General features: G+C 41.3%; 1 protein-coding gene across 3 annotated transcripts in view; it reads left to right on the forward strand.

Moving 5' to 3' along the window:
- RGL1 (ral guanine nucleotide dissociation stimulator like 1) overlaps nt 1-24,437 on the forward strand; it is a 288,449-nt gene that overhangs the window by 233,488 nt on the left and 30,524 nt on the right. For all 3 annotated transcript variants that reach the window (XM_017524379.2, XM_017524381.2, XM_017524380.2), the window contains 5 exons: nt 8,067-8,251; nt 11,213-11,337; nt 12,162-12,377; nt 16,028-16,131; nt 19,550-19,634. In XM_017524379.2, the coding sequence (XP_017379868.1) occupies nt 8,067-8,251; nt 11,213-11,337; nt 12,162-12,377; nt 16,028-16,131; nt 19,550-19,634 (715 nt within the window). The remainder of the gene's footprint in view (nt 1-8,066; nt 8,252-11,212; nt 11,338-12,161; nt 12,378-16,027; nt 16,132-19,549; nt 19,635-24,437) is intronic.

The raw sequence follows: 24,437 nt of genomic DNA on the forward strand, positions 1-24,437 counted from the left end.
TACAGGCACGCACCACCATGCCCAGCTAATTTTTTTTTGTAGTTTTTTGGTAGAGACGGGGTTTCACCATGTTGACCAGGATGGTCTCGATCTCTTGACCTCGTGATCCATCCGCCTCGGCCTCCCAAAGTGCTGGGATTACAGGCTTGAGCCACCGCGCCCGGCGACACTGGACACACTTTAAAGAAAAAGGAGAGGAGTTAAAGCAAGTTGGCTGTGTTACATTACTGCCTCAAAAAATTCATAGTGGAAAGTTAAAAAATCTTCCCAGAGAGTCTGCAATCAATATTCATTCCTGCAAATTCAGATGCCCTAAGAAGGCAACTGAAATTAATTGGAGTGATTATAACAAAAATGGGAAAAAGGAGGAGGGGTGAAGAGCAGCAAAAACAAGATCTAAAGCTCCAATTTAGAAGAATCAAAGGTTACAATGTGAGAGGATTGTTTTTAAAGTGAAACAAAAGAAATGAAGAAGTGATATGCCGTATCAAAGAGTCTGGTATTGTCTTTACAACATCCATACAGGACAAAGAAAAATAAAAACCATAGTTTTATAAGTCATTAACAATCTAAGTCAAATCTGCATTTTGGGGACATGGGTAGAAAACCGTGAGCAGAAACTGATGTTCTAATAATTGAGGAAGAGTAAAACAACATTGATAATCAGTGGTTCAAAAGGAAGTCGGTCATATGAGCGTCTCCTAGGGTTTTCTACATTAGAGAATGTCTCTGTTACAAAGGTAAACAGACATCACAATCAGACCGTGTTGCTTGATTCACCACACAGCATTGTAGACAGTGAAAATGATGACACTGCCCTTGTCACCACCATTGGCTACAATTTGTGGTATGCATACTTTGTGCAAGGCATTCTGCTGGGTACTCTATATTTGTGTCTTCTTTGGCCATCACAAATATGCTGAGATATTTTCCTCACTTTATAGGATATAAAGTGAAGCTTCAGAGAAGTTTTGTGTTTTGACTAAGATCAGGCAGCTGGTTAAGCGACAGGTCTGATATTTGAACTCTGGTCCAAATGACTCCAAGACCTGGGCTTCCCAGCCGGGTCTTTTGCTCTCAGGCCTGCCATGTACGGAAGAGTGTTGGGATCTCGGATACTCAAGATTTCCCTCCCTATTTGCCTTTGTCATAATAATAAGGCCACAGAAGCGCATGAAGAACTAGATTAGAGTATCACTATTGTGACTAATGTTTTAGATTGTTATTATTCTGAGATCTTTTAATTTGTCATTATTTTCATTGCTGTCTGCTGTTTTGCCTGGCTGTTGCTTTGTTATTGAATGAATACCCTGAGCAAGGTTTGCACACAGCTGTTAGAAGTGTGGATGCTAGACCTTTTTCCTGGGGAAGGAGATGGGTTGAAGGATGTGAGGAAACAAGACCAAGTTAAGCCCATCAAAGGAGAACCTGCTTCCTGTTCCTCGTGCCTTGCAGCATCTGTCACTACCAATGGAAACTCAGTTCCAGCGGTAAAAACTATAGAGGGCCTCAGCCATTTTTTTTCAATAGAGTTCTATTTATAACATGAAAACTCCCTTCTTGTACTGTGGGGAATTAGAGAATGAGTTATTGAGGTCCCTGAAAGATAATTTTGGTGACTGGTGATGTCCTTTTCTAATAATAGCTAGAATTTATTGACTACTTAGCAGGAATAGTCCCTGTGTTAAGTACTGCACATACTTGTTAAATCCTCATAATGATTGTATTTTATTATTCATACTTTACAGAGGAGGAACCTGGGGCGTAGGTTAAGGACCATGTCCAAGGCTACACCATGAATAGTGAAAGAGCTGGGATTTAACCCAGGCCTTAACCTCTGTGATGCATAACCTTTACTATTTTTCCTCTGATAAAAATGAAAATATTTCTCTTAAGTACTTAGCCTGGGAATGAAAGACAGGTGTGTAAATAACTTTGACTTTGGGTAACTGGTTTCAGGCTCATTCATCCTACTCCTGGCCCTCTCCTGCTCACATTTTCTGTCTTTCTATGTCTTCCTTTCATAATCCTTTTCTTCCTCCTCCTTGCTGTGGAGGATTTTTTCCTCTTCTCTTCCTTCCCCATGGCTCCTGCTTTGCCCGTTTCTTCTTAGGGCTTAGATCTGACTCTGGCTTTGTTGGCATTTATTTTCCTGGTCTGCTCTCAATCCCTCTTTCACTTCTCCTCCTAGTATTTGAATCTCTTCTTACCAATAGTACTGAAATGTGACAATGTAAAGTGTAAAAAAGCAATTCAGGACAACCTTGACAGGTCCAGATAATCATATTTTTATCCTTTCCAGAAAAAAAAAAAAAGGAAAGCTCCGTATCTTCCTTTGTTCTTTGTCATTAGGAAAATCATCTAGCTGGAGGTCTGAGGCAGCCTCTATCTGGCAACCTTCCCTGAAACAGAGGAAAACTGTTCTGTGATTAGGAGAACAAAGTGGAGGGTCCGGCCCAGAGTCAGTGTCAAGGTTGACTTAGGCCTCAGTCTCCCTGAAGGACAAAGTGTATTAGATCCCGCCCTCAGAGCTTGGCAAAAGCTACCGCATTGCTTGAAAAGCCCACCCTCTGTGTACATCTTCTTACGTTTTTATTATCTGTAGCGAGAAGATTCAGTTCTCAGAGAATGTGCTAAAATAGAAAAACATTTTTTGCTGCTTTGAAAAATAGTTCCACGTCTTATTTTCTGCTAATGATTAAGTACAAAAAATTATTATTTCAAATAGATTTCTGGGGAGGGAAAGAGCTCTAGATGGATAGTGCGATTCTTTTTGCCACGGTAATCTTATTTCTTGGCTCAGAGGTTACACATCATGGGAGAGGTGACTTCATACCTGGAAAAATTTATATTAAACATTTGACCAATTCTAGAGTATTTTACTGGCTGTGGAATTTTAATATGATTTAATACATTTACTTAAAATCTGCATTCATTAAAAAATCTGTGGTTTGCGCATAATCGCTGCCTAAATGCTCACCTCAGCCCTCTCTGCTTTGTGTGCCTGAAGATCCCTGGGGTGTCTAGAGGTTCTGAACCATTTTCTTTTATGTCTCAGCCAAGGCACATCTGTCTCATGTCTTCTAACCAGGTGTTATTAGGCATAATTTCTGCTTGGCTGAGAAATCAATGAGTGGCCAGGTGCAGTGGCTCATGCCTATAATCCCAGCACTTTGGGAGGCCAAGGCAGGTGATCACCTGAGGTGAGGCATTTGAGACCAGCCTGGCCAACATGGTGAAACCCCATCTCTACTAAAAATACAAAAATGAGCCAGGCATGGTGGTGTGCCTGTAATCTCAGCTACTCAGGAGGCTGAGGCATGAGAATCGCTTGAACCCAGGAGGTGGAGATTACAGTGAGCCAAGATCATGCCACTGCATTCCAGCTTGGGTGACACAGTCTGTATCTCAAAAAAAAAAAAAAAAAATCAATGAGTGTAGCAGATATCATCATGCTCCATTCCCCCAACTCTAATTTTTAGTTGAACGGATCTTTAAGTCCTTTACAAGAGTTCGGCTCTCTCACTGCAGGAGCTCTGCCTCATTGCTGCCCCAGAGTCCTCATTCCAGTGACTCCTAACCCTCAAGGTCTCAGCTTTCACATAATTTCTTCAGGGAGACCCTCCCTAAAGCCTTGACCAGGTCAGCTCCCTCTGAAGTTCAGTGCTTCCCTGGGACCCCTGGACTTCCTGTATTGTGATGCTCATCACAAATTGTTTTCCTGACTCTGGGAAATAAAGGAAATTCAACAAATATTAGTTTAGTTGTTGAATTAATTCTCCCCAGGGGTCTGTTTTCTTAGAAGAAAAAGTCCTAGAAGCTGCTTTAGTGTATTTCAAACAGTGACATCTGAGCATGTCTTCCTTCCCCTACAGACGATTGCAGTCGGTTGGAAAAGGCTCACTACAAAGTTTTGTATGTTACCAAGAATACCTGAGGTAGAAAACTCAATTTTGGTTGTCTCCCGTGCTATCAGTTTTGGGCCCCTGGCCTTGGCCACCTGCCCAGCATACTTCCCCTTGGGACTGAGGAGTTTTGTTCTGTGATCTACCAAAGATCACTTTGGAAAAGGAAATCAGGTACTGGCTTTTCTCCTGAGTTTAGGTTATGTCACAACTGTAATCATCCAGTTTGGATTCAGTAATTCCTTCTGTCTTTACAAGTTATTCAAGAATCATCTCTTGCAGTTAATACTACAGTTTGATGCCTTTGATTTGTCCCAGAGAGGATACCTCAAGGTACATGTGTGCGGGCAGGTGTGTGCATGTGTGTCTGTGTGTGTGTGTCCGTGTGTGTGTGTGTGTTCACAGCAGTTACCTCCTTCCAGCAGGCCTGAAGCCACATGTATCATAGCGTGGCTTGTATTCGGTGTCATTCTTCCTGTTGAGCCATTTTGCCTTTTCAATCCCTTCCTTCTCTGATTTCTGGCAAGTAGTTGTAAGACTTGACAATTATGTTTCTCTCCAGGTATCTCAAAATGTCCTTATTGACATTATATCATTTGAAATCACAACTGATCAGTGTCAGGTAGATGGAGAAGGTGTTGTTATGTCTCTTCCCCAGAGCGGGGTAGGGGGGTAGGGGTCAGTGGAGTTAACTGACCTCTCCAGGCTTCCTTAGTTCCCTGGTACACAGCCAGGATGAGGGTTAGAATTTTCTTTTTCGGGGTCTCCAAGCATCCTGTCTCGGTCTGTGTACAGAGCCAAGTGGCTTCGGTAGTCTAACAGACATACCATTCCTGTATATTTGTGACTTCGAACTAGAATTTCCCTTCAGCTCTAAGGTTCTGCATATCCTCCTACTCAGTTCTGGTTAGTATATAAGGTAGATCTTAGGAGTGGAGCCAGGCTGGGCAAGATGGAAAACCATTGGCCAGTAATCCCGTTTTTCCTTCGTCATTATTTTGCGATGTTGCTTTCTTTTTTGAAATCTTAAAAGTTTCACATTTGTATCTGCTTCGTAGTCTATCAAGAACGGAAAGTTTCTTCCCAGGACTGGCATGCACAAAGCTACTGTGAGCTTTGGGCATGTTTCCAGGCTTTTCCAGAAAGCCTCCCTGCCTGGCATGCTGAGAAACGCTCTTCTGACTAGGAGGGCAGGGGTCTGCCTCGTGTTCTATTGTGCTGTTTGTGTATGTCTTTCCCTTTCTCTGTTTCTTCTTCCTCCTCCCCCTTCATTCCTCTTTTGTGTGAAAATGCTTTTTCTGGCTAATTCAGTGTCTGAGTTTGTGGTGAACTTGCAAAGCTGCTTAGGCTAAGCTACAGGAAGGTCACTGTCACAAAGGGTAAAAAAATGCATAGATCACCAGAGCTTGTTAAAAACATCAGATTGAGGAACGCAAAATGTCCACCTAAGGGCAAGTCCAATCTGGACTAAGACTCCTCTTTAGAACTCCCCTAGGTCTTCTGAGGCTGCAGCTTGCCATGGAGGTAAGTACTGTGTGTTCTACAGAAGTACACGAGCACACAGAGGTGGAAGCAAGGATGCACATATTTTGTAGTTGTGAGAACCTGAAAATAAATACCTGTCTTCCAGTAGAAGTATACTTAATTATGGTGTGTCCATATCATGAGAACCAATAAGATAGATCTAGAGGTAATGATGACATGTCTGTAACATACTACTTAGTAAAAAAACCCTGTTGATTATACAGTATATATATATATTTTTTTTGTTGTTGTTTGTTTGTTTTGAAACAGAGTCTCACTCTATCACCCAGGCTGGAGTGCAGTGGTGTGATCATGGTTCACTGCAGCCTCTATCTCTTGGTACAATCAGTCCTCCCACCTCAGCCTCCTGAGTAGCTGGGACTACAGGCATGCACCACCACACCTGGCTAATTTTCTGTATTTTTTGTAGAGATGGGGTTTCGCCACGTTGCCCAGGCTGGTCTCAAACACCTGGGCTCAAGCAATCCTCCTGCCTCAGCCTCCCAAAGTGCTGGGATTACAGATGTGAGCCACCACACTCACACGTATTTTGTATATTTAAATATGTTTATGTAGCCACAGAAAAGCCTAGAAGGATCTATTCCAACAGTTAACAAAAGGTCCTGGGAATGGGATTAGGATGAAGGGAGAGAGTAGGTATTTTGCTTTTTTAGTTTATATACATTTGTAAGATTTACGTTTTTGCAATAAAGAAGGAATTTTATCATAATAATTAAGGATCACAGGCATTTAAGAAGTAAATGATGTATTACCATCACTGACTCTTACCTGTAACTTTGTGTTTCTATCTGGGTGTTCTTTTGAGTGAAATACTTCGTCTTGTTGTTAGGCTGCTGCCGTTCTTGACTTGAGCAGATGATGTGAATTACCATCTCTCCATATCTGTTTTTCCATCAGTGTCATCATAGGAGTATCTTTTCACTGAAATAAGAAGTATTAAGCAAGCAGTGGTATTAGATTAATTCATCCCTCTTTTTAAAGGTACAGAACTGTTTTTCTGTAAAAGTCAACCTGAAATATGAAAATATCAGGTTTTCAATTAATTTCTTCTGGCTTTCTGGAAGGAAATGAAATTATGGTTTACAATTTCATTTAATCTGGGCTAAATATTTGGATTATTGAATTATTTCTATGACTTTTATTTGATGGTGTTATGTGTCTACTTGAGACACAGATAATTGAATATTATAGTTCCAAATGCTTTAACATTCCACATTAGTGAAACAGTGACGTACACCATAGTGAAAACAGCACTGCATTTATTTTCCTTCTGTTTGTACTTCAATTCCAAGAGTGAAGCATTAAATTGGCTTTAGTCATACTTATGCTTTGATGATGGTCCAGCTTCTTGGTGTGAAAGAAATCAAGATGTGAAGAAAGTTAGACACACCTGTGAAAGCCCAGCCCTCAGTTTCACATACATGGGTAATAACATAGTCCAGGTATTGTTTGTTAACTAAAAAAAAATGTGTTTGAAATGTAATTAGATAATGAGAATTTTAAAATGTGCTTTAAAAAACTCCTTTTGGCTGAAAAATTTTGGAAAAGTGTTTTTAAAGATGAGGTGTTGTGTCTCTGTCGGCAGAAGATGCATGAATTAATTTATAGTTCGTGTCATTTTCTTCAGCTGTCAGCCGTGAATATGCCTGGACTGTATGGGGTGACCGGTTGCTAGGCAGGCAGAGTATTCTGTTCTTCTCCTTGTCTGTGGCATGTGCTTGAGCCAGGAGCGTTGGTAAAGTCTTCTTTGAAGATGAAGCGTGGAATAATAGACTCAAAACTTTTACCCTTTCTATCCTTCAGCCATTTGTCTCTTGCCCTCAGTGAGTGGTTGCCCCTAACCTAAAGACAACACGCTGTGTTATTACTAACATACCAGAGGGAGCTGTGCACACACAAATGACCCTGTCTCTTTTTGTGCCCTGGGACCTTGTCTTCCCCAAGGGGGACTCTGTGTGACCCACAGAGCCATCAGAAGAAATCACTTTTGCTTATCAAGTTTTTCTCCTTTATCTTTTAAAGACATAACTTCTCTACCTACTGTTTCTCCCACTTGAAACATATTCTTCTCATTGTGGTTTGGGAAACAAAAGGATAATATTATGAGGACATTTTCAGTGTTCATGCTGAAGCCGTGGTGATCCTTGTCAACCTGACTTTATGCATTCATCTTTCCAAACTCAGGCACTTCCTTTCCTCAGACGGACTTCTGGCCTGCTGGCAGCCAGTAATTGCCTAGCATATTAGGTGGCAGATTTTGTGGTATTTAATTTGAGCATAATCCCATTATATACAAATTGCTTTGAAGTTTCTTCAGGATTTGCTAAATCTTCTACATGTCCATTTTTCTGCCCTGTATGGGTTTTTCCAAAGTTTAGCTTCCTTAAAAAAAAAACAAAAAATCTACCTTAGCTTCACTGCAGCACTCCACTTAAAACAATGAAGTTTAGCTAGTTCATTTTCAAGTGCTTTAAATTCACTGATGTTTCTAGGGACTTTTGGATGATTGATCTCTTGACCACCTACCCAGTTTCCCAGGGTGCCCCTGGGATCTGCCCTGGTGTCCAGGGCTTGTTCTGCCTCCCTACAGCCAGACTCTCCATTTCTCTTTCCCAGTGCAATCGCTTCAATACTGAGGGCCTGGCTTGACCAATGTGCAGAAGACTTCCGAGAGCCCCCTCACTTCCCTTGCTTACAGAAACTGCTGGATTATCTCACACGGATGATGCCAGGCTCTGACCCAGAAAGAAGAGCACAAAATCTTCTTGAGCAGTTTCAGAAGCAAGAAGTGGAAACTGACAGTGAGTACTTGTTTGCTCACAGGGAAAAGGCTGGATGCTGATTCTGCAGCCTCCATGCTGGAGAAAGGTTCTCCCTGTGCTGGCTAATAGGAAACCTTGGTACCCTCAAAACGACACATGCTGGAGGGTTGGCTTGGGTATAAAATTCTCAAGGTTACTGAAGTGCTAATTGTGGAGCCTAGAATTTTAGACAGAGAAGGGAATTTTCAAGACTGCCTAGTCTTGCTCCCTCATTTGATGAATGAGGAAACTCTGGAAACTCCAGCTCAGAGAGAGTAAGTAATTTCCTGGGCTTTCTTCTGTTACCAAGAAGAGAGTCTCCTTGATGAATTTTTAATCTTCCCTTATCAACATGTACCATGCCGAACCTGAATTTGCATTTTATTATCTGCTTAATGGCTCTTTCTATCCTTCCATCACAAGCACCCCCATCTAGTGGTCAAGGAATTAAGTCCAGTTCTGATCCTGCCCTCCCGAAAGCTTGGAAAAGGTGTCTGTCCTTCAGTATGGAAAAACTGTAACGGGTCCCCTGCCAGTGCAGACCACCATCATTTGGCATCTCTGAGGGCCTCATCGAAGGAAGTTTTTGTGGCTGTGTTTTCCTATTTGAGGAATTGACTGCCTGTTTTCAAGGACACAGGAGACAACCACTGCAGGTCATGAGGTGCTTGGAGCTATCAGGCTGTGGAGAAGGTCAGAAAGAGGCTGGGACAGCCTTCCAGCATGACGTTGTGTCCCCTTACTGGGGTGCTGGGTGACAGTTGCCATGGTAGCTGACCCACTTGGAGCTCCTGACAGGCATTTCCCTGAAGGGATGCCTGACTTCATCAGTGAGGGAAAGGAAATGTTCCTCAGCACCAATAAGAAAAGCTGAATCAGCTCCAAAGAAAATAGACCTAAATTCCAAACAATACCTGCTGAATTTTTTATGGTTGGGGGACCAGAGAGAGGGAAATGCAATTGCATCATTGGACGCTGACTGCCAAATACTCTATATCTCAGATGACTTCATCTGCCAGGAATGTTTGAATACCAGGGGCACTCCTCCAGCTGCGGACCTCAGCTCCCTTCAGGGCCTCCATCCCTGGCTTTGTGCTGGAGTGCAAAACACTATGTTGGAGCCCAGCTATCCCCACTGGGGCTGCCCCTGGCTCCAAGCCTAATTGGGAAACCGGTGGGACCAGTCATTCATTGTTTCCAACCTAGGGACTGCAAAGCAGAGCTCACTTGGCAGGCTGAGGCAGGGGAGAGGGAGATTGCCTTGGTTCCCATGTGCTTGTTTTACCCAGTTTTACTCCTGCAGAAGCAGCAAGCTCTCCTATATGTTTTTAAAAAGTAAAATTGTGCTTCACGTTTTTACTTACATCTGGAGGAGAATCAAAAGCAAAAATGCAGTGAAGAAGAGAGAGGATCATGTAATCTTCATGCATAGCAACATTGTAGACACACAGTTGGCTGCTGTGTTTGCTGAATGAATGAATGAATGGGAAGATCAAGCCTTAACACATACCCTTCTCCTCGGTTGAAGTGGGTTAGGCTCTGCATTGCAGGGCAATTGGGATATATTTATGTATTTGTTGACAAGAGGCTGGAGAGGCCCTTTCTGAGCCTTTATTTAGGATCCCAAGTTTCTAATTACCCCACTAAATGAAACAGTGCCAGAGTTGTATGAAGGAAGAATGATGAAATTAGATTGCTCAACACCCTCCATGCCATGGGATTTTAGCTTCCTTTAGCTTGTACCTGTCTGTGTCCCAGACTCTGGGGATAGGCAGTGATCCCCTCCTATGTTTTCGCGTCATAACCCAACCCCATTTGCATCTAGACCTTCAAGCCCCGGGTAAAGGGGCAATCCTTAAATCACATACCTGCCAACAGCAAAGGCAGATACCTACATGCTGCCCAAAGGGGAAGTGGTGTAGGGTCCACTCTCAGAAGCTCCTTTTCCCTAGAAAATGAAGAAAAGCCACTGTAACTTTATCCAAGATGCCTAATAGTCTTTTATTCTACAAAGAAAGAAAGAAAAGGCTCAAAATATAAACGTTCTGGGGGAGTAGTAACATGCCGATTTACATTCTGCTAAGATATAACTGAATGTAACTAGATTTTTCTTTCCTTGAGAACAGGTTTGACAGGAAAGAGCGCGAGGAGTGTAAAGGGGCTGAGGTTGGGAAACAACCCGGCACTGGGGAGAGGTTCCAGGAAAGGAAGGCTGGGGATTTAAGTCAGAAAAACTTCATCAAATGCCAGTCTTTCCAGATGGAGACTGGCAGTCCTGCTCCAGGTGTGGGCCCTTCCGCTTGTTATTCAGAGTCCTGGGTACTGATGTTCTCTTCAGGCTGTGCCCTATGTGATTTGTTAATTGATGACCTTGTCTATGATAGGTTCAGGTGCATTTAGTTGGAGACTATTCTTCTTCATGTATTCTTAGATTTGGGTGGAAGTTGAAAGTGACTCTGAACATTTTGAGAATTTTGAGGGCTTTATCAGCATTTCTAACACGAAAATGGTTCATTTTATCACCTAAAATCTGGCCCACCTTCATGAAGAGTCCTTCCAGGCTTCTGGTTATAAGTTGCCCAGCAACCAAGAATTGCACGGTTGGGGTTTAGGAGTTAGTTGGATTAATCCTGGAGCTAATCTCATCAAAGAATTTGAAAGAGCCCTAGATGAAGGGCTCTCTAGACTTTGCCTATCCTGGCTCTGCCCTTGGCCTAGGAGCCAGTGGTTTGTCAGAGTGAGAGCATAGAGGCCTCTGATCTTAATAGAGAATCTAAGAACAAGCAGAGATGGGAAGATCTCCATTGCTCTCAGATGTACTGTGCTTGTGGTTGTCTCCCTGTGAGTATTCTGGAGGACTGGCCCTCTTCTTCCTAAATAAAAGAAGTCTGATGACTCTATAAACAAGATTATATACACTGGCCTGGCACCAAATTACTAATCTTTTCCATATGTGAACAGATGGGCTTACCAACACGATCTCCTTCAGCCTGGAAGAGGAAGAGGAACTGGAGGGTGGAGGGTCAGCAGAATTCACGTGCTTCGCAGAAGATCTCGTGGCAGAGCAGCTGACCTACATGGATGCCGTATGTCTTCTCTTTGTGATCAGATGTATTTTCACTTAAAACATGGGGGAGTGATGGCACTGGTAGCCTGGGGAGAGCAGTGGAATAATGTGATTTAAGTCTTTTTGAATCCTTGAGAGAGCCTGAGCCTGGAGATGCAGAGATAAATGCGACTTGAATCAATCACCTGAATAATTCAGGCCTGAGCTCTTCTTGCAATTCTAGGGGAAGGTGCTTTTTACTTGGAGCTCAAGGCACAGAGGGAAATAAGAATTTGAGTCCTAGTGAAACAAAATCTACCCTGATCCTTGGGTATTTTTCTCCCTTTACACTCATAAATATTTCAAGATCTGAACTGTTTATTTGGAAGATTTTAAAGGGGTTAAAGTATAAGTTAGGATAAAATAAATTCACAGAATCCACATGTGACTGTATCTGACCCTTCATTTCCATGTGTGCTTTCTGTACTTTTGAAGTCTGAATGTTTTTGTGAGCTGGACATATTTGAGTGTGTCAGTCACATTTCATAGGCTGGTGTTAGCTGGTAAATGCAAGGAAAGAAAAGAGGACTGTGAGGAGTTATCCTGGTGGTTTTAGCTCTTCTGCTTTACCACTTTTGAGAAGGCAGCATGAAACGCGGTGGAGATTTTTCTGCTAATGAACATGATCCATAAGTATATTAATTATTTACTTTTGTCTGTTGAAATGGACACCATGAGGTAAATCAAGTAGAAAAGGGTTATCCGGCCATTGACAAAATGCCCATTTACAGATGACCCAGATGACATGCTTTGCCATGTGTAACACCTGTGTTGTCCTTAAAGTCAGTTCCTCTCTTGTTCTAGCAACTCTTCAAGAAAGTAGTGCCTCACCACTGCCTGGGCTGCATCTGGTCTCGAAGAGATAAGAAGGAAAACAAACATTTGGCTCCTACCATCCGTGCCACCATCTCTCAGTTTAATACCCTCACCAAGTGTGTTGTCAGCACCATCCTGGGGGGCAAAGAACTCAAAACTCAGCAGAGAGCTAAAATCATCGAGAAGTGGATCAACATCGCTCATGTAATTGTCTTTTATAAAATATTCTTTGTGTTTGGTAGATGCAAGAGACTACTCCATCACTTTTTTAAATGGCTTAGCTGTTTGGTTGAAAAGGCAGTCAAAAGACCGTATATGAGAGTCCACTGCATTTTTGTTGTTCCAGAGCAAGAAAAAAGTTGCCTGTCTAAACTTGGCAGTTTATTTCTTTACCTGTTTTTTTAAAAATTGGACCCCTGCTCACTTATTCCCAGATATGGGCCCTCGCACTGCTACCGCTCCAGAGTAAGACATTCTGCCTGCTTTTCCCTTTGCTCTCACCACAGACTGAGTGTTGGTTTCAGCACCATGTTCAGTAAATATAAATGGATGAGCTGTTTGTCAAACGGACGGCTCTTCCACCCAGAGTGATTACCTATGCACCCTTCCAGTACCTGGAGGCATTACATCATCTGCAATTTTGAAGAGCTGGTACTTGCTCAGAGTCCTGAATCTCTTTTCTAAAGGACTGAGACACTTACAGAGATCACAGTTAATCTGAGGTCTTTCTGAGCATCAAATCTGAAGTTGGGGAGGAGGAGTCTGTTTCTAGGCCTGAATTACGTTGCTTTGGGTGTTGGAGTCTAGTCTCTTGGATAAACTGCTTACATGCCATGGGATCTCCACTTCTCAGCATCTTATATCATGCCTGAGAAAATGTCAACGGTGTGCGGTCAGTTGGCCACCAAATATTTTGTGAACTCCTAATGTGTGTAAACTACAACATTCTGTGCTTAGAGGACATACTGGGATAGAGCATAATTATTTGTTTACAGGAACATGTACTCAAACAAGGAAGCTAAGACATACTGGAATTATCTCAGCCTGAGGCAGTAGAGGAGTAGGGCCATATGAGATAAACACCATAAAAGTGGAGAAGAGAGAAATCATTTCTGATTGGGGTGATCAAGGAAGGTTTCATAGATGAATTGACATTTGAAATTATCTTTGAATAATAGATAGGATTTTTGGTATTTGAAATTAGAGAGGTGGTTTTTTTTCCCCCTAGGCAGAAGAAATTGCATCAGTAAAACAATGATTCTGAAAAATTATTGTGTAAATATCATATTAATTTGTGCTCTGGGCTATATGGGTCAACTCTCAACCAAAACACATTTTGCTTTATATCCCTTTAAATATAGTTTTCCGTAAGACCCTATTTGTAGGGCATAATGTTACATTCTCTTTTATTGTCTTTGGTTAAAGAGCAGAGACACAATTGTGCCAGAGAATTTGCCTTGTTTTGAGTCTTCAGATGGTCTGTTCTTACAGACTTCTTAGAGTATGACAAAAGTAGGCAAGAAACAGAGTACAAGTTGCATAAACAACTTATTATATGTCTCCTATTCTAAATCGAGCTTATCGCTCAGCAAGTAAGAGATACAAAAGAAGTTCTGAGTGAGATACAGCATGGAACTTCTCTGTCTTCTTAGAATGATAAGGATTTTTTTTTTTTTTTTTTTTTTGCCATAAATGTCACAGCACCTCTCAAAAGCAGACTGTCTACCCCTAATTCATTCAACTGCTTAGGCTATAGCGAGAACGTAGCATCGGTGTATATGACATAGTGGGACTCAAGCAATGACTTTTGGTCCAAATTGAATATAAATTGTGTATTTATATGGTAATAAGAAATGCAGGTTGAATCATTTGAAGTATATTTCAAATCCCATATCATGTACTAACAAGGCCAAGACCTCTTACTTTTTTTGGTGATATCATTGCCTTGTATCTTTTGAAATTGTGTAGGGAAATGTAGTAAAATAATGAGACTTATAGGTGATTTGCTACCAAGACTTATTTTACTTTCCCTACATTCATCATCGTCAATTTCTTTTGAAAGGATGCTTGAAAAAGTAAATTTTTCTGACCTAATATGACTATATTTTTTTGGACTGCCCTTCATGGTATGTTTTTACTTTTGTATCACATCTCCTGGAAGATGCTTCTTTTTCTAGAAATGGGACCAGATGCCTTTTGTACTCCTTTAAACCCTTAGTTTAAACTTCTTTTTGAATAATGTGTTCCATGTGTTTATTTCAATTTGTATGATATATCTGTGCCTGAGTTCCTTTATTTATTGCAAGTTTCCTGATTTTTAGAGTATAGCTTTTATGAACGTTTGTTGAAACATGCTCCCATAGGCTGAGTTTCCAGATTGGAATTCAGAACATTTCTCTTGTTCTTTTCCCTCCCCTCCGCTCCCTTCGCCTCCCTTCCCTTCCCCTCCCCTCCCTTCTCCTCCCCTCCCCTCCCCTTTCTTCCTTCCCTCCTTTCCTTCCTTCCTTCCTTCCTGCCTTCCTTTGTTTTTCTCTCTCTCTCTCTGTCTGTTTTCTCTTTCATTCTCTCTCCTTCTCTCTCTTTTTCTCTTTATATCTTTCTAAATAAGGGGAGGACATTGAGGCATCTAAAAAGGGTAGACGTGACTTTTATTAAGTACTTTGGCATTTACTCTAAAGAAAACATTCGAGGGTTTGTTTGGCATAGTTTTCAGTGTCCAGATTTTGGCATGCTAAATTAGAGTGTGCTGTTTTTCCTTCATATTCAGGATTAGCATTTCTTTGTGAAATGATTCTCAAAGTGATTTACATTTATGTCCAATCACTCCAGACCTCTTACCCGAGATATTCTGCACAAAGCCAAACACGTGCTCGCACGACCTACTCACTTGTAAACACTGGATCTATTACACTGTCACATGCCTATATATGAAGCATCTCCTTTGACATAAGGCCTGGTCCACTCTCCTCACATTGCTACCTTCCCTATGCCAGCCAAGAATGGGACTTTCTCCCTGTCTGCTTTGCTGTCCCTGCTATTCAGTCACAGGACTTTGACTCTGAGGTCACTAACTGCTGATGCTACAGGCTTCTTATGGTAGCTTAAGTTTCAGTAGCGAACCTCTCTCCTTACCCAGAAAATGGCATCCAGAATGTTTCCTGTTCTCTTTCTATTTTGTTTTAAAACACTGCCAAAATGAATTTTATTTTAAAAGGCCGAGTTATTTTGGAAGCATTGAAGTACCAAGGTGTTTTTGAATGTTTATGGTTGCAGGACAAGCCAATTTGAAACCAAATGAATGTGTATAAAAATATTCCCCCTTGGCTAAAAGCATAAATGCCAAAGTTCAACTTGTGGTGAATTTTTATTGCCAAGTTATATACACCTCTGTGGACAAGGGTTGGTCAGGAGCTGTTCAATACCATCTGACCTCAGAGCGGCTGCTGCCCAGCTCATTTTGTGGATCTAAAGAAGATCTAAAGTGATCTTTCATGCATATGTTTAGGACGTCTGTGTGCTTTCAGCAGAGGAAAGTTGCTCTTTCCTCTGTAGGCTCTGTAGACTTACATCCATTCGTGTTTTTACTAGGAAAGCTGGAAACTATAAAACTGTAACAACAACACAAAAAAATATATTGACGGGAGAAAAACAAGCATACCGTGCCAAAATCTATAATGTGTTTCGATGACTGGGGTGGGAGGAAGGAGCCACTTTTTGATGTTCAGTATTTATACAGCTGCCTGTTTAGTGGTAAGAATTCATGGCAGCTGTGATACCTCTGAAACAGGAAACCACCAAGTCACTGTAATATTGATAGTTAAATGCCTTTTATGTTTTAATCACTCCCCATACAGGAATGTAGACTCCTGAAGAATTTTTCCTCCTTGAGGGCCATCGTTTCGGCACTGCAGTCCAATTCCATCTATCGGTTAAAAAAGACTTGGGCTGCCGTCCCAAGGTAAGTTCCCAAGTGTCTACTCTACTTTGCTTTTGGCCGGGATAATTAGTTGTTGTGATGGGTCCTCACCTTCAAAGCTCGAATCATATAACTAGAGAAACATCTTTGAAATCCGTGTGTTTCAGGCAGAGTGCATCTTACACATAATCATTAGTGACTTTTGAGGCAGGGCCGCTGTAACAATCAAGCTCATTCTAAGTATACCAAAGCCAAGATTACTGGCTTTCAGGATGATTTGAAGGATGTACTTATTATCTGGATTTTGAGGGATAAGGCTGTGGAATGACGAAGTTACAGCAATTTGCCATTACCTCTGGTTATTTTTCAGCCTCACTGCGGAGCCCTAAGCTATTTTAGGATTCAAGGGGTAATGTGTGCAGATAGGACATTAGTTCTTGATATTCAGTAGAAAACTAGTTGTCCTTTTTGTTTCAGCATTTTAAAAGCTATCTTATTGACATTAAAAACCTTTAAATGTCCTTTCCTAAGGACCTGAAATTATTAACCAACCACATCCTATGCTGTTTTCCTTCATATTTCTTGGTGCAGTCTTTGAAACAATTAACATTATTTCCTGATTGTTGCACTACTGCCATCTCTTCCATTTCTACACCTTTACTGTAGATCAAAGAACTTTGTACAAAGGAAGGAAAGGTGAGGGAGGGGGTAATTCCTGATTCCCTATCACTACAGATTTCGAGGCTGGGGATTGTGTCATGAGTACAACTAAGCCAGCTACATTCAACAAGTCTGCCCAGGTTTGAACTAGTAAGGAAGTTAGGATATATCAGGGAAGAATGTAGAAATTCTATATGGTCTATACTGCATATGGTGTAGTCATTCTCAGTTAGGAGGATAGGAAGGCCAGCTGCCTTCCCAGCCAGGCTGCCTTCGTGGGGGCAGAATGGAAGGTCTGCATCCTCAGTTTCATAAGTTTGCTCAGAGTTGATCAAGCCCTAAGGATCTGACACTGTTAATTGGCAAGAGCCCCAAGCTGGTAAACCAGAGTTTCACAAATTTATGCTGAAAACCGAGGGCCAGAATCTTCAAGCTTGCTGATAAGCTCATATTCTTACTCAGGGCAGAGTCTACTTGATGGAAGCCAAATTATTAGGTGATTCTTGATGGGTAAAAAGAAGAAACTAAACTGGGTGTTTGTAATGCCTCATGTTACAGAGCTGACGAAGCCACGGCTACTTGTACTCCAAAGTTCGTGCTTTGTTTATGACACTAATATCTATCAGTAGAAGAACCAGCAGGCTTTTCAAAGTCCAATGCAATTTTCTTGATTACTACTCTTTTCTTGGGTTATTTCTTCTCTTTATTATTTTGAATAATCAAGGTGATTGTGTGTATTAAAGAGAGATTAGTTGGTTGATTTTCCCGTACACATTTCTCTTTAAGAATGATGGGGTCATATAAAGTCATTACTTGATAGGCCCTGGTGAATACTGTGGGAAAGTCAGAAGCATGCAGTGTCCCTACCCTCCACACCTCCACTTCCCGTCTTCTGTCCCTCATCACCACTCCCCACCCAACTGTAGTATCAAAAACAAAGGGACAGTCAAGTGTTAAAATGTAGCCTCACTGGATTGATTGCAACCTTGTCTGATTGCCATGAAAGGTAATCTTGCCGTTCTTTGGTGGTTGATAAAAAGAACACTAAGGAAAGTCATGTAACCAGCCTAAGATTTCTTCCACAGCAAGTTTGAGACTAAAACACGAGCAGAAAAAGTAATGGACTTGTATCTTAGTCTCCTTGGTTGCCATATGAGAAGGTTTATTCTAGCTGGCTTTTAAAACTATTTTCTAAAGACAAATGAAAAACCCTCTAAACTGCATTCTGAATAACGTTTCCGGTTTCTTAGTTAGTTTGTATGTGTTTTAGCAAGGACACTACAGAAGCGTCACAGTTCCTTAGAGAAGACACTTCTATATCAGCTTTACATGTTCTCCATTGCATCTATACATGGTGCATCCATACAATGGAATATTATTCAGGCATAAAAGGAGTGCAGTACTGGTACATGGTGTAACGTGAAGGAACCTTGAAAACATGCTAAATTAAAGAAGCCAGCCACAACAGCTGCACATCATATACTTGGACTTATATATGAAGTGTCCAGAATCAGCAAATCTGTAGACACAGAATGTAGATCAGTAGTTGCTAGAGCTGGGGCTGGGAGGACGGTAGGGTCACAGGGTGATAGCTAAAGGGCAGAGGGCGTCCTTTTAGGGTGATAAAATCTTCTAAAATTGACTATGGTGATGACTGCACAACTCTGAATATACTAAAAAGCACTGGACTGTACACTTCAATGATAAGTGGCTTAGATTGCAATAAAGCTGTTATTTTAAAAAAGAAAAGGAAAAAGATATCCTATTTTGTTATCACTTTATAATCCTTTACATTTATAGCTTTCAGTAGACAGAGAGAATATCTATTTATTTCTCTTCATCTAGGGCCACATATAACTAATTTTGAAATAATTTTCTCTAAAATATGAATAGCTTAATGGTTTTCATTATTATTTAATCTTACATTCACTATAAAACAAACAGGCTCTTAATAATGGTTTTTTTCATAATAATGAAAATGTTGCACATATAGTGATATTGCCCCTATTAATTCTTTGTTTTCAGAATTATGCACTCATTAACCCTGGAGGGTGTGTAGAGAAAACCACGGGTCTGACAGAGATGTAGTGTCCTGGAAAGGGAGCGGGCAGAGCAGGTGCTTTGCGTCTGTGGTTTCACTCACTTTCCTAGCAGTCCCATAAAAGCGCTGTCATATTTCCCTTGTAGAGACGAGAAAATTGAAGCTCAGCAAAGTTAAGCAGCATGTCCGGGATCATTCAGAAAGTGAGTGGAGAGTTGCAGTTGGAACTCACCACCTTTGGCTGCAGAGCCCATCCTGGTTCCAACATTCTCCTCTGACTCTCAGAGTGAATGCTAGCCTGTGAGCTAGAAAATCTGGGTTCTATACCTGCAACTCTCAGCAGTTATTCATGGAAAATTGGGCATATCCCTGGTTCTGTCTTCATCTCTAAACTTAGGGGCCTGGCCAAGATGGCCTCCTAGATCTGTGGGCTCTGTGTGTGTTGCTAACAATTTTTTTTTTAACTTACTGACAAGAATATGTCAGTAAGTTAAATAATTGAATAATCCTTTTTTATGATTATAACATACATGGCTAGGAAATATACCTCTCTCCACATGGGTGGCCAAGCACACCTTAAAAGAAATAAGCTACTCACATAAAAAAAAATTCACTGGCCTCATCTGTGTTTACAGTACCCACCAACCCTGAGATGAGCACAATCCCTCCTTAGACGTGGGTCCGGAGGACAGCTGGGCTGAAGATGTCCGGTTATTCCTAACTCTTCACTGTTAATATTTTCTTAATCCCTTTTCATAGGGACCCAATGCTGATGTTTGAAGAACTTTCAGATATCTTCTCAGACCATAATAACCATTTGACCAGCCGCGAGCTGCTGATGAAGGTGAGGCTCTTGGTGAGGGTGCTGGGTAGCTCTGGAATCCATTCAAGGAAGAGTAGCGTGGGCACCTTAAGTTCCTTCGACCCGGAAGAAAGCCTAAGGTAACCAGAGGCAAAAAGTTTTCAAAATGCAGAGTCTAAGAAACTTGGGGCTAAGAAAATTCCAAGTCCAGCTGAGTCCTCTCTTTCTACCTCCCTTAGCTTTTCCGTTATGCAAGAAGATTGTGAAACTTGAGTTCATATGTGCATGTATCTCCTTAACAAGCTACTCTGCAAATACCAAGTGCTGGCAGTTGGGTGGGTGAGAGGCCCTGGAATATCCCTTCTCAGCAAAACGTCTCCTAGAATGACAGAGGCCAAGCCTGCCTGCAATTCCACTTCCTTTATTTGGACTAAATTGCACAATCTGTCAGTCAGCAGCATTTATTGAACACCAAATAAGTGCTGACTTAGGAATGACACACTAGGTAAAGGTATAGCTTAGTTCATTTTCTCTCCCCAGACATTTGTTGAATGCCTACTATTTGTAAAGCTTTGAACCTGCCTCTAGAAATATGAGGATGACTAACACAGACCCTGTTTCCTGGAGTTTACCTTCTAATTGCAGTAAATAGACACTAAACAACAAGAATAAACAGACAAAAAGAAAACTAACAGCTTATGAACAATCATCAGAGGGGAACTAATATAGACCAAATACTCTCCTCATAGTCTTTCTATAAAGTACATGTTATCATCATCATTTTGTAGATAGTCAAGACTCAAAGGGATAGTAAACTGCCTTAAGGCATACAACTGATAGGTGGTAGAGCTAAAATATGAATGCAATCTGGTGAGACTCTAAAACCTGTGCTTTTGTCACCAAGACATAAAGCTATTTCCTCTGACCTTTTGGGAGTAGGGTACAGGATGGATCAGGTCCAGCTTCATAGAGAAGGTAAATTAGTAATTCAATAAATATTGGTTGAGTACCCATTAGGTGTTGGAAATATAACCATATTAAAGGCCATGTTTGATCTTAAGAGGATTATAGTCTCATGGGAGAGGTAAAACATTTATAAAATAGTGTGATATTTCCTACCATAGGGGAAAGTCCTGAACTGGGCCATCAAAAGATGTGACTCTTGTCCTTAATCTCCTTCTCTGTAAATGGGAGCCAGTCATCGTATCTGATCTCTTGATCCTTTGCTTTGAGGATCGATTATGGTAAAATACCTATAAGTGGTATGCAAATTTATTTTTAGTATTTGGTGAGCTGTGTTCATGTACAAGCAAAGTGTGCATAACAAATGAAAATGAATAGATTATAAGCTGCATGTTTGAGCTTAGGGAAAATATTTGGAGTAGAAGTGAAACTCAGGTAGAGGTGGGGTTCGTAAGAAAAGGCATCCAGGTGATAACTCTTAGGATAGTCGATCCTCTAAGGGCATTTGTTATGGTCTTCATGACTGTTCCTGTCCTATGTCCTACGTATCCTTCATGTCTCAGTGTAGACGCCTCCTTTTCTGGAAGCCTTCTATGACACTCTCAGGTCTGGTTAGGTGCCTTCCCCTATGCCCCAGGAGAAGCTGTCGTTTCTCTGTCCTGGCACTTACCACATGCTCTATTGGAACTGCCTGTCTCTTTACTGGTCTGCAGGCCTCTTGCAGGCAGGGGCTGTGTATATCTTTTCACTTTGTATCCCTAATGCCCAACCAGTGCCTGGCATGCAGTAAGTGTTCAGAAATTATTGTTTGGCTACATGAATTGATGGGTCTTATCATTCATATGACTTTTTAACAATATGTTCACTATTAGCTTTCTTGGAGTAGGTGATATGAGCAGGGCAGTATATGCTGATGTCTGACTTTGGATTTGGACTACCTGATTAGCTGCACACTAAACAATGATTGCTGAGGTTGTGTTACTCCCTGCTTCACATCCCCCTGGCTTTGCATACTTTAAATGGAAACCCAACTGGCTGGAAGGAGATGGCTTATGATCTCCCGGTCAGCAGTACGAAGCTAGACTAACTGGAGCCACACATTCAAATCCCAATAGCCCTGAGTCATCCTTCCAAAGCAGATAAATTGAATACTGTGCCGCTCATTGCCTGGTGGCAGCCTTCTGGCTGAAGCCTCAGAAGCAAAGCTGTATCTAGACATTAAAGATGCCATAAACCTTTCTTAAATGCAGAAGTTATTCCAGTACTCTAAGTTAAATTTCTTATAGATATGGCTCAAATTCCAAAGAAATGAACAACTTGGCTGTGAATGCATGTGGTCTGTGCGTCATCATTAATGATAGTGAAATGTTTTGGGCAGTCCATGTGTATCTGTGCGTTCCCTTCCAGTCATCTTTGTTAATCATTCGTCACGTGAAGTGTATAATTCTGAGTGTTAATTGCTAGCACATTTTAAAAAATGGAATCAAGGTACTTAGGTTCTCAAAAGTATCTCTAGAAAACATTACTGGCCTCTGTTTCTAACATGTTACCTCTGGTTTTATACTGATTTATTGTTTGGTAATAATATAATAGTTTTATTTTATTTTATTTTAGTTTAGTTTAGTTTTTGTAGAGATGCAGTCTCACTATTTTTCTCAGGCTGATCTCGAACTCCTGGGCTCTTAGTTTTAAATGACCTAACTTCTCTTCTTCTGGGAAGATGTAATGTGCCACTTACATAATATGGCCCAGGCAACATGATAATTAGCAAAAATCTGTGGTTTTCCTTTTAACTGTTTTTAAAAATGTTTTCATTTCTTCTCAAAGAGTATTTTAAATCTGGTGTGTCCTTATTATTTCTGAAATCTAGGTAATTCTAAGCAGGTGAATTATAGTCTGTAAATTTCAAAACATCAGGAAAGAAAGCAGAATGCCACCAAATCTTGGTTCTCATGACTCTTGGCAAGAATATTTTCTGGTTGACCTGATACAAAGGGCTGCTAGAAAGCCCCAGAAATTCAACCCTGATGGGGACGTATGTTCAGTGACACTTCAAAACGTGCTAAACTCAAAGTCAGAGCAAAAGCCTGTTACAAGTGTGACAGTTTTGAGCTGTAATTTCTGGTAGCTATACTAAGCTTAAGCTAACCAACATTTACTGAGATGGATCCAGAGTCACCAGTAGACAAGTTCCTTCTAAACTTAGTGGAAGAGGGCCCTCTGAAGCCCAGGAACAACGTGGATGAGGTAGCTGAACTCTGCTAAAGATGGATATAAAGAAAAGGTGAGACTTGACCAAGCCATTTGCACTACAGAGAGGGAGAGGGAAAAAGGAGGACGGGGGGTGGGGGGACAAAAGGAGAGAAGGAGGGAGTAGGAGACTGACAGAGGAAGAGGGAGGTTTGGCATTTATCCAAACATAGGTGATGATTAAAGTCATGAGATTAGATAATATTTCCAAAGACGTGAGTACAGCAAAAAACAAGAGGATGATTTGACAAGAAGAAGAATCACTAAGAGAATATGAGGACAGCAGAAGAGGAGGGGGAGAGAATGAGTTATGCCGTCACAAAAGCCTATGAAAACTTCCAAGGATGTTCAAGGGATTGGTGTTGTGAGACATTGCAGAGTAGGAGATTTGGGGCTGAGGAAGGAAAAACTGAAACTACTGTATGTGGAGATAAGTGGATTTTCAGTTACATCTCATTTGGAATAACTGGCCCTCATCAGTCTTTAGATCTCCAGGAGGGATGAAGTCTCATGCTCATGAAATCATAAAGTCATGAAATCAGCAAGCTCTCCATCTCAGGTCTTTCTCTCTCCTGCCGAATGAGAAGGTTGTCCTAAGTGGTCTTTTGAGATCCCTTCCATCTCTTCTATTCTGTGATTCTTAGGAGCCTTTTAACTTTTCAGAAATCCTCTTTAGGAATTTTAGTTATGTCTACAATAAATTTCCCATACATTATTCCTCTGCCCATGATTGACATACTCGAGGGAGACCAGAAGGACCAACACACTGGCAAGAGATGGGCACTCGTATTCAAGTCAGACAGAACTGATTTCTAACCCTAAGCAAATTCTCAAGAATTTGTGAGGACTCACAACTACCTAGCACAGGAAAGGCACATATTAGGCTGCTTTCTTTTTTTTCGAGGTGGGGTCTTACTGTGTTGCTCAGGTTGGAGTTGAACTCCTGGGCTCAAGCAACCTTCCTGCCTCAGCCTCCTGAGTAGCTAGGACTACAGGCGCACGCCACCATGTCCAGGAGAAGCTATTTTCATTCATCCCTGGAAAAGGCTGTGAGTAGGAGGTCATTAACAGTTGCTCTCCTTATTATCATTTGTGATGGGAAGAACTTACATAGATAATGAGTCACTGAGGGTTCTGTCCCCAGTGGTATACCTGGGACCTGAGTTAAGGCTGGCAAAAGATGGAACGTGTTGATGCTCTATCACTATCAGCAAGGCCAAGCCACTGAAAAAAATGCTTTTGCAGCTGTACAGTAGTAGAAGGTCACATGCTGTGGTAATATATAAATCTGAGAAAAAGTGACTAAGGAAAAACTAGTATAGAAGTCATCTACTACTGAGTTGTGAAATATACCACCCCCCACCACCCATTCATGCACTTCCTGGAAAATGGGAACTTAACAAGACCCCGAAACCACAAAACCAAAAACAGTGTTCAGTCAGCAAACTCATGATTACTCATCACGTAGAAGAGTTTGTTGTTACAATCAGCAGGAGGAGAGAAAGGGTAGCCATGTGTCCTCAGGCACCAGGAGGAAGGATTGATTTGTGAGTGTCCCAGACATGAGAGGCAATTTAGAAGAACTGACTGGTGGCTGGGGACGTATGAAAGTTTGGCTTTCATGGATTGGTC

This window comes from Cebus imitator, unplaced genomic scaffold, assembly GCF_001604975.1.
Source record: "Cebus imitator isolate Cc_AM_T3 unplaced genomic scaffold, Cebus_imitator-1.0 Scaffold33, whole genome shotgun sequence".
In the NCBI taxonomy this organism is placed as follows: domain Eukaryota; kingdom Metazoa; phylum Chordata; class Mammalia; order Primates; family Cebidae; genus Cebus; species Cebus imitator.